At 40.1% G+C, this 12,335-nt stretch overlaps 1 protein-coding gene across 3 annotated transcripts in view; it reads right to left on the bottom strand.

Moving 5' to 3' along the window:
- LOC102735769 (monofunctional C1-tetrahydrofolate synthase, mitochondrial) overlaps positions 1–12,335 on the bottom strand; it is a 560,423-nt gene that overhangs the window by 539,892 nt on the left and 8,196 nt on the right. For all 3 annotated transcript variants that reach the window (XM_081829156.1, XM_081829155.1, XM_081829154.1), the window contains exons 3-7: positions 11,335–11,385; positions 11,191–11,244; positions 7,968–8,092; positions 6,343–6,443; positions 3,297–3,433 (exon numbers count right to left, since the gene is read on the bottom strand). In XM_081829156.1, coding sequence (XP_081685282.1) covers positions 3,297–3,433; positions 6,343–6,443; positions 7,968–8,092; positions 11,191–11,244; positions 11,335–11,385 — 468 coding nt within the window. The remainder of the gene's footprint in view (positions 1–3,296; positions 3,434–6,342; positions 6,444–7,967; positions 8,093–11,190; positions 11,245–11,334; positions 11,386–12,335) is intronic.

Genomic DNA, 12,335 nt, shown 5'->3' with positions numbered 1-12,335 from the left:
CTTTCCGTATTTTTGGCTACAAAGATGAAGCAATAAGGAGAAAGGCCACAGTCTCTGAGATTCATGGTGGTGCCACTGTAAGTACCCAGGACTCAGGAAGCAGAATGTGTGTGCAACAAGAACTATTCAAGAGAACCTTCCTGGATATTGGAAAACAGGAAAGTTACCCAATTCCTAGATTCTCTAGAGAGTAAAGCCACTAGATCGGTCTCAAAGGTAGGATGAGATTTATCCATCCCAAAGAAGAGTCAAGGTGATTTATTTCCATAATAAAAAAGTACTTTGAAAGATGTCTTTGTTTTACCAAAATACAGATACAACCAGCAAAGTATCTGTGACAGCTGTGAAAACATTCAGTTGCCAATGAAGGTATTTTTCTCTTTTTCACCACAGCTGTTCAGTTGAGAGCAGGGTTTGTTTTCTTCTGCTGCTAAGCTTCCAAAACAAAAATTCTCAGCTCTGAATTACAAAGCACAGTCCTTGAATTTTCTTGAATAGGCTGCCACCATGTGGTGACCACTAAAAAGGCACATAGGTTTTGAGCTTAGTTGGGAGACCACGTTTCTGAGCTGTCTTAATGGGAGAGTTACATTGATTAGATCCAGCTGCCGCTCAAATATTACACTTCTCTGTCGTTGAGACACCTGCCTTCCCTGGGCAGGACTACAACTGTTCGCATCTGTTCTCATGGCGCAACATGAGAACATGTATTTTTCGATGCTGTTCTGCAGTTACTTTATTGTCTTTAACACACTTTTAATTTAACTTCACTTCCCATGAAATTTGTAAAAATTCATTGCCATTTTTGGAAATTAAAAACTTTATTAACTGTTCCAGCCATGAAAATGTAAAAGGATGATAGAATGCACCTGGACACCCAGCCCACTGCCCAGAAAAAAAGGCATGACCAATACTAGTAATCCCTTCCACCTACATCCACATCTTTGTCCTGGTAAATGGTTTCCTGATTTGGTTCAAGGACCATACATTTCTTTAGTCTTTTACTTTATATATGTAGCCCTAAAGCATAGATATATATGGTATTGCTTTTAGGCCTTAAATAAATGGTGTCACATGCAATATACCCTTTCGCAAATGGTTTTTTTCCAGCAGTACTATATTAAAAGATTCTTTCACATTGATATTTACAGCTCAAGATCTCTTCGACATTGTCTTGTTTTTGCCCTTCTACCTCTGTGTAAATTCTATTTTATTTTTTAAAGATTTTATTTATTTATTTAACAGAGAGAGAGAGCACAAGCAGGGGCAGACGCTTAACCGACGGAGCCACCCAGGCACCCCTTCTGTTAAATTTTAGAATCAGTTTGTCAAACTCTCCAAAACAATAAAAGTCAGGACTTTGACTCAAATTTATAGATTGATTTGGGCAGAATCAGTATCTTTAAGATATTGAGTCCTTTTTTTAAACAAGGCCAAGTCTCTTTATTGCAAAGCCACCAACATGCTGCCATGTTTGCTTCTCTTGAAATTGAGTCCTCTTATCCATGAACATGGTATCTCTGTTTTTGAGTCTTCTTAATGACCTTCATCAAAATTACATTTCTTTCAAAAGATCAGAAATAACTTCTGTTAAATATATTCCTAAGTGCCTTATATTCTCATTGCTATTATAAACTCTAATTTAAAAATTAATTTAAAAAAATTAATAAAAAAATTACAGGGAGCCTGGGTGGCACAGTTGGTTGAGCTCAGGTCAAGGTTTCCAGGTTGTGAGATCGAACCCGAGCCCCGAGTCAGGCTCTGTACTCAGTGCAGAGTCTGTTTAGGACTTTCTCTCCCTCTCCCTCTACTACTCACACGTGTGCTCTCTTTCTCTCAAAGAAATAAATCTTTAAAAAATAATTAATCTTTTAACTATGGGTGTGGTGTTTAGAAATGCATTCGGTTTTTGCATGTTGATCTTATATCCAAGAACCCAAGTGAACTCTTACTCATTCTCATATTTTTTTAGATTCTTTTGAGTTTTTTTTTTTTTTTAAAGATTTTATTTATTTATTTGCGAGAGAGAACGAGAGACAGCACGAGAGGGAGGAGGGTCAGAGGGAGAAGCAGACTCCCCGCTGAGCAGGGAGCCCGATGTGGGACTCGATCCCGGGACTCCTGGATCATGACCTGAGCCGAAGGCAGTCGCTTAACCAACTGAGCCACCCAGGCGCCCTAGATTCTTTTGAGTTTTTAATGTAGGTAATGGTATCATCTAGGATTGATGACAATCTGGTGTCTTCCTTTCCAATCATTACAAATTCTCCCTTTCTTCACATTACGGCACTGTCTAGTAATTCCCATACAGAGCTGATTAGGAGTACTGATAACAGGCACCCTTATATCTTTCCAAATTTTAAAAGAATAATTTCATTATTAAATGAAATACTTGCTCTAACTTTTTATAGATATTTACTGGGTTAAGGAATTCCTTTAATTTCCTAGACTAAGAGGTTTTTTAGGAAAAAAATCATAAAGGATTTTATCAAATGACTTTTCTGTATCTATGATGGTGACAGCATAGTTTTTAATCTGATAATGTTGTGAATTATGTCAGTAGATTTTAATGGAATTTTCTGATATTAAACCATGCTTGCAATCCTATGATGACCCAAACCTGGTGCTGGATTTGGTTTGCTAACATTCTGATAATGATTATTTTATCTATGTTCACAGATGGAATGAGTCTGTAATTGTCCTTAAGCATCCTGTCCTCTGGTTTGGACACTCATAAAATGGGTTAGAAAGTGTTCTTTTTCTATTCTTTGGAGAAAAGATTATGATCTGTTTTTTGATGATGGTAGAACTCCTTTTGTTTGCATGTTTGGTGGGTAGACTGATCCAGTATCTTTAATGTATATAAGTCTAATCAATTTTACTTAGATCCATTTTGTAAGTTACATTTTTTAGATGTTTTCATTTCATACAAATTTTCAAATTTACCAGTCTAAATAGTTCATAGCCTCCTTTTTAGAAAATAATTTTTGTTCTGCAGTTATGTCCCTTTGTTCATTCCTAACATTGCTGGTGTTCTCTTTTGGTTTTGATTATTTGGGCTAGTGGTGTTTCCATTTTACTAGACTCTTCCAAAAGCCGACTTTTGGCTTAGTTGATAATCTCTGACATATATTTGCTTTCTATTTCATTAATCTCTGCTTTTTATTGTTTTCATCCTTTGAGATTTTCTGCTGTTCTTTCTCTCACTTCTTATGTTCAATGATTAGCCTATACATTTCTAGTCCTTTTCCAATATAAGCACTAAAAATTATGTTTCCCCCATGAAAGATGCTTACCTTGCTTTGAAGTTGAGGTGTTTTCCACTGGGAGCTCATTGTCATGGACCCTCTCCTCTGGAATAGGCATTGCACGGCAGCTTCCAAAGACCCATGGGCTCCTATTACCAAGATCTTCTTTCCATCTAAGTTGACACCTATCCACCAAATGGAAATTCAGTATTATAATCAAAACTTCAGAGCCTTTCTCCCATGCAGCTTTAGCGTTAGGAAAAAGAACCTTTTAAAACTTGGCCCTCTGAGCCAAGTTAGAGCCTATAATGACTATCAGCCATGATTTACTCTTTCTTTGTGAATGTTATGGCTGAGTGACTGAGAATCATCATCCTGATCATTCACAAAATGGAAAAAGTGTCTACATGGCTTATCTCAGCTTAATGGCTAATGTCTTAGAGGTATGTATTAAAAATTAATCTTCTAATGGAACTTTGGTATATATTTTGGAGGAGTTTTTTTACTGAAGTAGAGTTGACACACAATGTTACATTAGTTTCAGGTGTACAACAAAGTGATTCGACTGTATGTCGAATCTGTATGTCACACTGTGCCCACTATAAGCATAGTACTGTCACCATAAACGCTATTTCAATACCACTGACTATATTCCTTTTGCTGTACCTTTTATTCCTATGACTTATTCATTCCATAACTAGAAGCCTGTACTTCCTACGCCCCTTCACCCATTTTGCCCACAAACCCTGCATGGCAACCACCAGTTTGTTCTCTATGTTTATGGGTCTGTTTCTGCCTTTGTTTGTTTTTTAGATTCCACATATAAGTGAAATCATATGATATTTGTCTTTCTCTGACTTATTTCACTTAGCATAATACCCTCTAGGTCCATCCGTGTTGTCACAAATGGCAAAACCGCACTTTTTTTTTTTTTTTTTAAGATTTTTTATTTATTTATTTGACAGAGAGAGACACAGCTAGAGAGGGAACACAAGCAGGGGAAGTGGGGGAGGGAGAAGCAGGCTTCCCGCTGAGCAGGGAGCCCGATGCGGGGCTTGATCCCAGGACCCTGGGATCATGACCTGAGCCGAAGGCAGATGCTTAACGACTGAGCCACCCAGGCACCCCAAAACCTCACTCTTTTTCATAGCTGAATAATATTCCATTGTATATGTATACCACATCTTCTCTATCCATTCATCTATCAGTAGATACTTAGCTTGCTTCCATATCTTGGCTATTGTAAATAATGCTGCAGTAAACATAGGGGAGCATGTTATCTCTTGGAATTACTGTTTTCATTTTCTTTGGGTAAACACCCAGGGAGTAGAATTACTGGATCATATGGCATTTCTATTTTTAATTTTTTGAGGAACCTCCATACTGTTTTCCAAAGTGGCTGCACCAGTTTGCAATCCCACCAACAGTGCACAAGGGTTCTTTTTTCTCCCCATCTTCATCAACACTTGTTATTTCTTTTGTTTTTGATTCTAGCCATTCTGATTGGTGTGAGGTGGTATCTCATTGTGGTTTTTATTTGCATTTCCCTGATGATGAGTGATATTGAGCACTCTGTCATGTGCTTGTAGGCCATCTGTATGTCTTCTTTGGAAAAATGTCTATTCAGACACTTCTAATATTTTTTTTTAAAGATTTTATTTATTTATTTGACAGGGAGATAGAGAGAGAGAGCACAAGCAGGGGGAGCGGCAGGCAGAGGGAGAGGGAGAAGCAGGCTCCCCACCGAGCAGGGAGCCGGACATGGGGCTCGATCCCAGGACCCTGGGATCATGACCTGAGCCGAAGGCAGATGCTTAACCGACAGCCAGCCAGGTACCCCAGACATTTCTAATATTTTAATTGGATTATTATTATTATTGGGTATTGAGTTGTAAAAGTTCTTTATATACTTGGCATATTAAATATTTTGCAATTTTTGTTTGATGGTTGTATGTTTTGGTATGGAGGAGGGACATTTGCTTCTCTTTTACTAAGCTGGAATAGAGAAAAATTTAGTTAGTTAAATTTTTATATACTCAGCTAGAAAGTCCTTAAAATATATAAAACACACAGTAACAATTTACTCATCAATCTGATAACCAAGAAAAAGAAATTGTTCATTTCTATGTCACTGACATAAAAGAGAAAGGTCAAGGGGAGAACAATGGAAATTAAATACTGATTATTGAAAGAGATACTGCTCACTGATAAATCCCAATCAAGGTTTCCACACCCTGAACTATATCTGACAGCTTCCTCATTTAAATGTTAAATGTAAGTTTTATTTACATTTACATATTGACAGATTTGAGATTGACAGATTTGAAACTTGGAACATTTTTCATTGTGGTTATTTTGAGTGTTTCCTGAGAGAAGCCGAGCCTTGTTCACAACAGGCCACTCATCTTTACCAGTTTCTTTTTTTTTTTTTTAAAGATTTTTTATTTATTTATTTGACACAGAGAGAGATAGCTAGAGAGGGAACACAAGCAGGGGAAGTGGGAGAGGGAGAAGTAGGCTCCTGGCTGAGCAGGGAGCCCGATGCGGGGCTCGATCCCAGGTACTCTGGTTTCTCTTCAGATCGCATAAATCTTTCGCCTTTTACCAGTTTTTTTTTAAAACTATAATACAGTTAATCTTGTTAGAAAAATTTGTCATAGTCATTTGTATCTCCCAGACGATGAGAAAAAGAGCCGACTTTGAATATCACTTGTTTCTATGTTGAGTATCACTTGTATTATCTATGTTTCAGTCAGAATCTTCTGGAAAGAAATCCTTATTTAAAAATCACGTTAAGGGGTGCCTGGGTGGAGGGCGCCTGGGTGGCTCAGTCGGTTAAGCAACTGCCTTCGGCTCTGGTCATGATCCCAGGGTCCTGGGATCGAGCCCCACATAGGGCTCCCTGCTCAGCGGGAAGCCTGCTTCTCCCTCTCCCACTCCCCCTGCTTGTGTTCCCTCTCTTGCTGTGTCTCTGTCAAATAAATAAATAAAATCTTTAAATAAATAAGTAAATAAATAAATAAATAAAATAAAACAAATCAAGTTAAGTCCCAAAAAAGAGAAAATTGCAGCATTTCTGAAGGAGCAATCATACCTGACTTTTCAAGAAGTTCAATCACAGCTCTGGCCACAGGTGAGATGTAACATTCATGGGCATCTCCACGGACCAGCCTCCCCAGGTTTATGTCTGTTACTCTGAATTTGAAAAAAAGGAAAGTTGTAAGTCAAAACTTGGTCAAAACTCACTCATCTATAACTCACACGTATTAATCCCAAATAATATCCCCATCAATGTTGGACAGATAGGCTATATTAAATTATTAAATATAAATTAAGGAGTGGGCAGGAATGAAGACCACTAGTTTCTTAGAGCAGTCCCTTGGGAAACTCTGCAGTGGCCCCTGTGGGTTGGGACAACCTTGGGAATTCTGGTTCTGCCCGGATAGCAGGACCAGAGCATAAGGCCATGCAAGGCTTCCCTGTTACACCATTGTCATGTAGCCAAACTCACTTTCCTTGAGGGCATTTATATCTCAATCAGTATCAAAATCCAGGACCAATCCTAGAAATCTGGGGTGACCTAGCAAGACGTGGGATTCACAAGTCTGATCCCCATTTAACATCAGTACTTACCTCCATGGTCACTCAGAAATAAAATCTGAGTGACCATGTACTTTGAATGGCTTCTGTGCTCTTCCTCATTCAAATCCAGGACCGAATGGTCCATAACTATCTAGCTGAAACCGACGGTCTCAATACAAGTTAGTAACAAAATGGGGACAGAAAAGTTTTCACAAAAGATTTGAAATTACACTTTGATACCTTCAGGTTCTGGATGTTTTCTCATTGATTAGGGCTTCTTCTCCTTTCTAGTTAGTCTAGTACTGGATCAGAGGTTTTCATGACAACATTTCAACCTGTGTTTGGGTCTATCCTCGGTCTGAGGGCCCACAGAGGCTAGAGTAATGGAAGGAGCCTGGCTATGTCCGCCAGGCAGCAGCCTTCCAATCCAGCTCCCATGAGACACACTGGATTGGGAGTCTAATTTTTCAATTTGCTTATAACCTCGTAACACTAAATACCTGATGTTCTTTTTGGTCGCAGTACAAAACATTTCCTATTTCCTTGTAGGAAAATGAGGTTTTTACTCTCCATCAAATTGCCCACATGAATGGGCAGTACTCCTTGTCTCGTGAAGCAGATGTCACGCCAGATGTGAATCAAAGACACAATATTAGCACACCACATATTTATAGTTCTTCCCCTCTAATTTCAAGTAAAACCTTGTGTTATGAATAAAAGTACTTGTTTTGCTTTTCTCAACTGGCCTGGGACTAAGGAAGCATGGGGTACTGCTGGTGACTCAGGACTCTGGGGTGTTTCTTTGGTCTGGCAGAATTTTCAAGGAAAACCTTATTTAGGAGAGGAAGGCTGGTCAAGGACTCCATAAGTCAGGCAGGAGGTTACGAAATGAATGTGACAATGTGAAGGACGTTACTTCCAGAAAGGCACCCAAGCCAAGGGCAAGTACCCATTGCAAAATATGTAACTTTCTTATACGGAATTTAAAAAGCCCTCAAATTCCTGAACTAGTTAAAGGATTTCTTCCACTCTTAATTACGGACACAGCTGAAACAGTGGAACTAAAAGGAAAAAAAAGTCACGGTAGAAAAGCTCATTTAGCAATAAGACTTGATTTTTTCTTTTATATTTTCTCACCCATCCACATCTTTTTCTGGTTTCAAGGCATTGAGGACTTTGTTGCTAAACGAGTTCTCGGAGATCTGAAGGGCAAGGCCATGTACTCTGGTGTCTTCGTTAATCTTCAAGATTTCATCTATAATCTACAGAGAAAAAAAAAAACAACAACCCTAAAATCAGTATTACAAAAATAAGACCTAACAGAAGAAGCTTTACATTAAAAAAAATAGATTCATAAAAATGCATCATTTCTTTTTCACTCCTTGTTGAAGACTTGCTGTAAAGCAGAATAAAGAAAGTCTATTTCCTCTTTTCATCATGTTTATAAAAGCTTTCAAAAGCAGCGCAGAATTTTAGTGACTTCTCAATCTTTCTTATTGCGCTGCTCCCTGCCACAACAGAACCAAACCAAACCAAACCAAGCGTTGAGTTAGGCAAAAGATAATTCCACGATTATACTTGAGTGAAACACACTGCCAGCCTTCAGGGAGACCAGGAGGCACGAATCTCAAGAGTTCCAAACTGGCCCAGACAACCCTGTGTTTCAAACGCAACGTGTTCAACAAAACCTTCCCAACTGTCAACCCCAAGAAGCCATCACTCAAGTCCTCATGTTCCCTGGATCTGAATGGACCCAGAAAGCATTTCCAAAGGCTTGTGATTGATAAATTCGAAGCACAGATACCTCCTTTTTATAGGAAACACTAAAATAATTCACTATTTCTGAAAAAGACCAAAGTACAGCTTGGGAAGGTAATGTAAAAATGTAAAAGCTAATGAATGGCTAGGTGTATCTTTCAATAAGAAATGCTCTATCTCTCTATCTCTATTTTATGCCAGGAGATAATATATGGATTCATTTCACTTCACAATATTATTCGTTCATAAGTAAAAGAGATACCAGCCCACGGATATGGGTCTCACTGTGAGAAGTGTTGCGTTACCACCTCTGTTTCACTGTCCAGCAAAAATCACTGTGGTATTTCTACCTGGTAAGAGAGGAAAACGCTGTTTGATACACAAAAACCAGAAAGAAAACTTTGTTTCATTTATTCACCATGCTTTCATTCATTCAACAGATATTGCATGTTTTGAGTACCTATTCTGTGCCAGTTCTAAGACAGGAAATACAGTTGTGAATAAAGTGCCTGCCCCCCAAGAGCTTATATTCCAGTGGGGAAGACATGAGGGAAAACGAAAAATAATAATGGTATAATCTCTGGAAATGGTAAATGATGGTAAAGAAAACTAAAGCAGATTAAGCAAGGTAAAGGGCTAATGGAGTAATGGCGGGTTGGGGGTGGTCGGAGGGAGTGACATCGAACGAGAGCCCAGAATGAAGTGAGGGGTCTGTGGTTACCCATACCTAGGATGTGGCAGACGCAACAACGAAATCTTAATTAATAAATTAAGATCCTTACTCTTTTCCAACATAATAATACCACCACCATACAAATTTACATTTACTAGAATGTCAGAGAAAAATAGGGAATAGATGACTCCATCAAAAAATAAGTCAGGGAATAAAAAAGGTGAAGGGCTAGCAATACCAGGGGCAAACAACCCAAATGCAGACAATGGGTGTCCTTCTGCAAAGGGGCAACAAATGTCTCTGCATTTGTTAATGCTGGTACGTCAGGGGTCAATATCTGTAATATATTACAAAGACAAGTGTGGCAGAAACGATTTGCCCAGATACAGTTTCCCTTCTTCTTCAGCAATAGACTTTTGGTTTTTAGGCGCTGTAATAGATGTTAGATCATTTGATGATTTCCACCTGGTGGAAAGACTATTATTTCCCAGCCTTCCTTGCTTCGTGGCCAAGCAATGAGGCTCAGGCCACTGGCATGGAACCATAACTGAAGCATAACTGTGACTTTCAGGAAACTGCTCCTGAAGGGAAGAGACTGGGGGCCTGTCTTTTGTCGTTGTCCTTCCTTTCTCTTGCTGGTGACAAGAAGTTGTTGAACTGAGCCCCATGATCTGGGAAAACAAGGAAGGCTAAAAAAGCGCCCCCACCCTCTATGTACTGCAAAGAACCAAGTACAGGCCCTAAAAATGCCCATTCACTGTCTCATAAATGATGAAGTGAGCTACTTGCCTCCATCTGAACAAAATGCTGAAAATGTTAAGTTTCCTTCCTTCCCCTAGGTTGCTAAACTTTGACCCACCCTTCACTTGGTTAGCAGACAATCCCTTCTGAGAAGAGTCTGGCCTCAGGGTAAAACATCTTCTGACCTGCCATCCCATCAAGGTCCTCTCTCATCCCACTTTCTCACACTGGGTTCTTTCTGGCCTTCTCCACCCCTCCCTGTAAAAGAAAAACCCTTTGGCCTACCTCTCAGAGGATTACAGATCTTATGGTCAGAGTATACTCCCTACTGCAAAAATCCTTTTCAATTATGTCTCTCCTTACTAAGTCTGGATTTATTTGACACTGGCTAGAATGTGGATGTGACCTGCAGAGTTGAATCCGCCATTTGGATACGAGATAGTCCAAGAGACGATAGAGCAGCAAGATCGAAGGAGCCTAAGTTTCTGGTGACCCTGTCAGGATGCCACAATACCAGCCCGCTTCTAAACTTTTACTTACGTACGAGAAAAATAAACTTCTGTGTTATTTCATATTCTGTTACTTGACGTTTTCCATCATGGACAGTCAAATCAAATCTTCACTGCCACAGCCCGTCTGAAGAAAGGCTAGTCACAGAAGGGCCAAATGCTAGCATGGCCCGTGCGCCAATTTCCTCACCACTGCTTATGGGGGTGGCTGCTTCTCCCAGGCTTGAGATGACAATTGCAAAGGCTGTTACTCCCGGAACATCTGCCTGGAAAGGACGCTGACGACTATCTCCTCCTATTCCTTTGTTTTCTTAATAAGGCAACTGCGCCACAGGGAAGCCAAAGGAATGGCCAAGGACCAACAACCCGTCACGACAGGGCAAAACCAGAACTAGTCCTTCAGACCCCGACAGCCAGACAGTTTCCACTAGACACTGCTGCGGCGGCCAAAAAACACAACCCAAGTCACCAAGTCTAACTCAAGTCTTCAACAGAAACACGTATTAAGGGACAAAGAGATCAAGGAGCATTTATACTAGAGGGAAAAGTGAACTCTTCCCTCTAAGAATTCAGCCACAAAGACAAGACTGATCTTTTCGAATGACAACTAAGAGATGCTAACAGGTATATTATGTCTAAAGAGGAAAGCACCCTCTGTTCAAGTGCCCGTGGTAGTTACCTCGGCTTCACTGCTATCCGGAGGAAGGCAAATGTGAGTGATGTTCAGACCAGCCTGCAAAAGGAACACAAAGTTGTTCTGTCACTGTGAGAGAATGTAGCGTCAAAAAATTAAGATGAATTTGTAGAATTCGACAATCCTCACCTCCTCTGCCAAATTCTGGTTTATTTCCTGCATCAAGTTATCATCACCTGCCTTTGGAGATGGGAGTAAGAAGGAGAATGTAACAGCAACAAAAATATCTTGACAAAGCACAAAACGTAATACAGAGGCTAATTTTGTGATTATAAATTATCCAATTTATTAGAAAGAAAAGGAAATGCAGAATCTTATTGCTCACAGAAGGAGACTAATAGCTGGTATTTATTGACATATCAATTCTCAGCTTTCAAATTATGTTACTTTTAAAAAGTAATAGCCCTCCTAAGGCTCATGTAGCCACCCAGCCAGCACCCTTTCTAAAGGGTGTTTGGACACCACGAACAGGGCTTTAGGTGACTTGTCCGTAGCTGGAAACCCATCAGCAAGCAGAATCCCAGGAGGTGCAGGCTCAGATCACTTTTCTTTCAACCTTCTGGCTTGCCTAGCTTTGTAGGGGATGTGGAGACAGACCCCAAGAACGCAAGTGACTTGAGCATAGCTCCACAGTCTTGAAAATCACAGCGCCGATGGCATTCCAGGATGCTATTCTGACACATTACATGCGTGCCAAAATGAGGTGGCGGCCCACCTGCTGTGCTGTGTGAGCTTCCAGGCTTGGCTCACCTCCTGACTGCCCTGCACCTGTTACCCCATAGGGGTGCCAAGAAGGAGGGCAAACAGCACCAACTACAGTTGGGAACGAAGGGGCTGCAGTCAAGAGATGTACATGAAATGCCAAGTCCTTCTGACATGTATTGACGTGTGGCCTTTCAGGCTTATGGCAGGCTTTACCAGGTTTCGTAGTAAGATCATCAAGCCTCCTTCTTCCACAGAAACAAAGGGGGAACTTTTCCCCTTATCACATTCAAGTCACATCTGATAAGCATCTCTGAGCACATATGGACACAATAATGTCCTATGTAACACAACTGATGTGGGTGCCTACCTCCTAACCTCTCAAAGCAACTCACAAAAGACCCATTCAGGCAGGGAGGTAACTAACC

The sequence above is a fragment of the Leptonychotes weddellii genome, chromosome 8 (genome assembly GCF_054177405.1).
Source record: "Leptonychotes weddellii isolate Sample4059 chromosome 8, ASM5417740v2, whole genome shotgun sequence".
Lineage (NCBI taxonomy): Eukaryota > Metazoa > Chordata > Mammalia > Carnivora > Phocidae > Leptonychotes > Leptonychotes weddellii.
The sequence above is the reverse complement of the archived record's forward strand: the minus strand, read 5'-3'. Positions and strand labels throughout refer to the sequence as shown.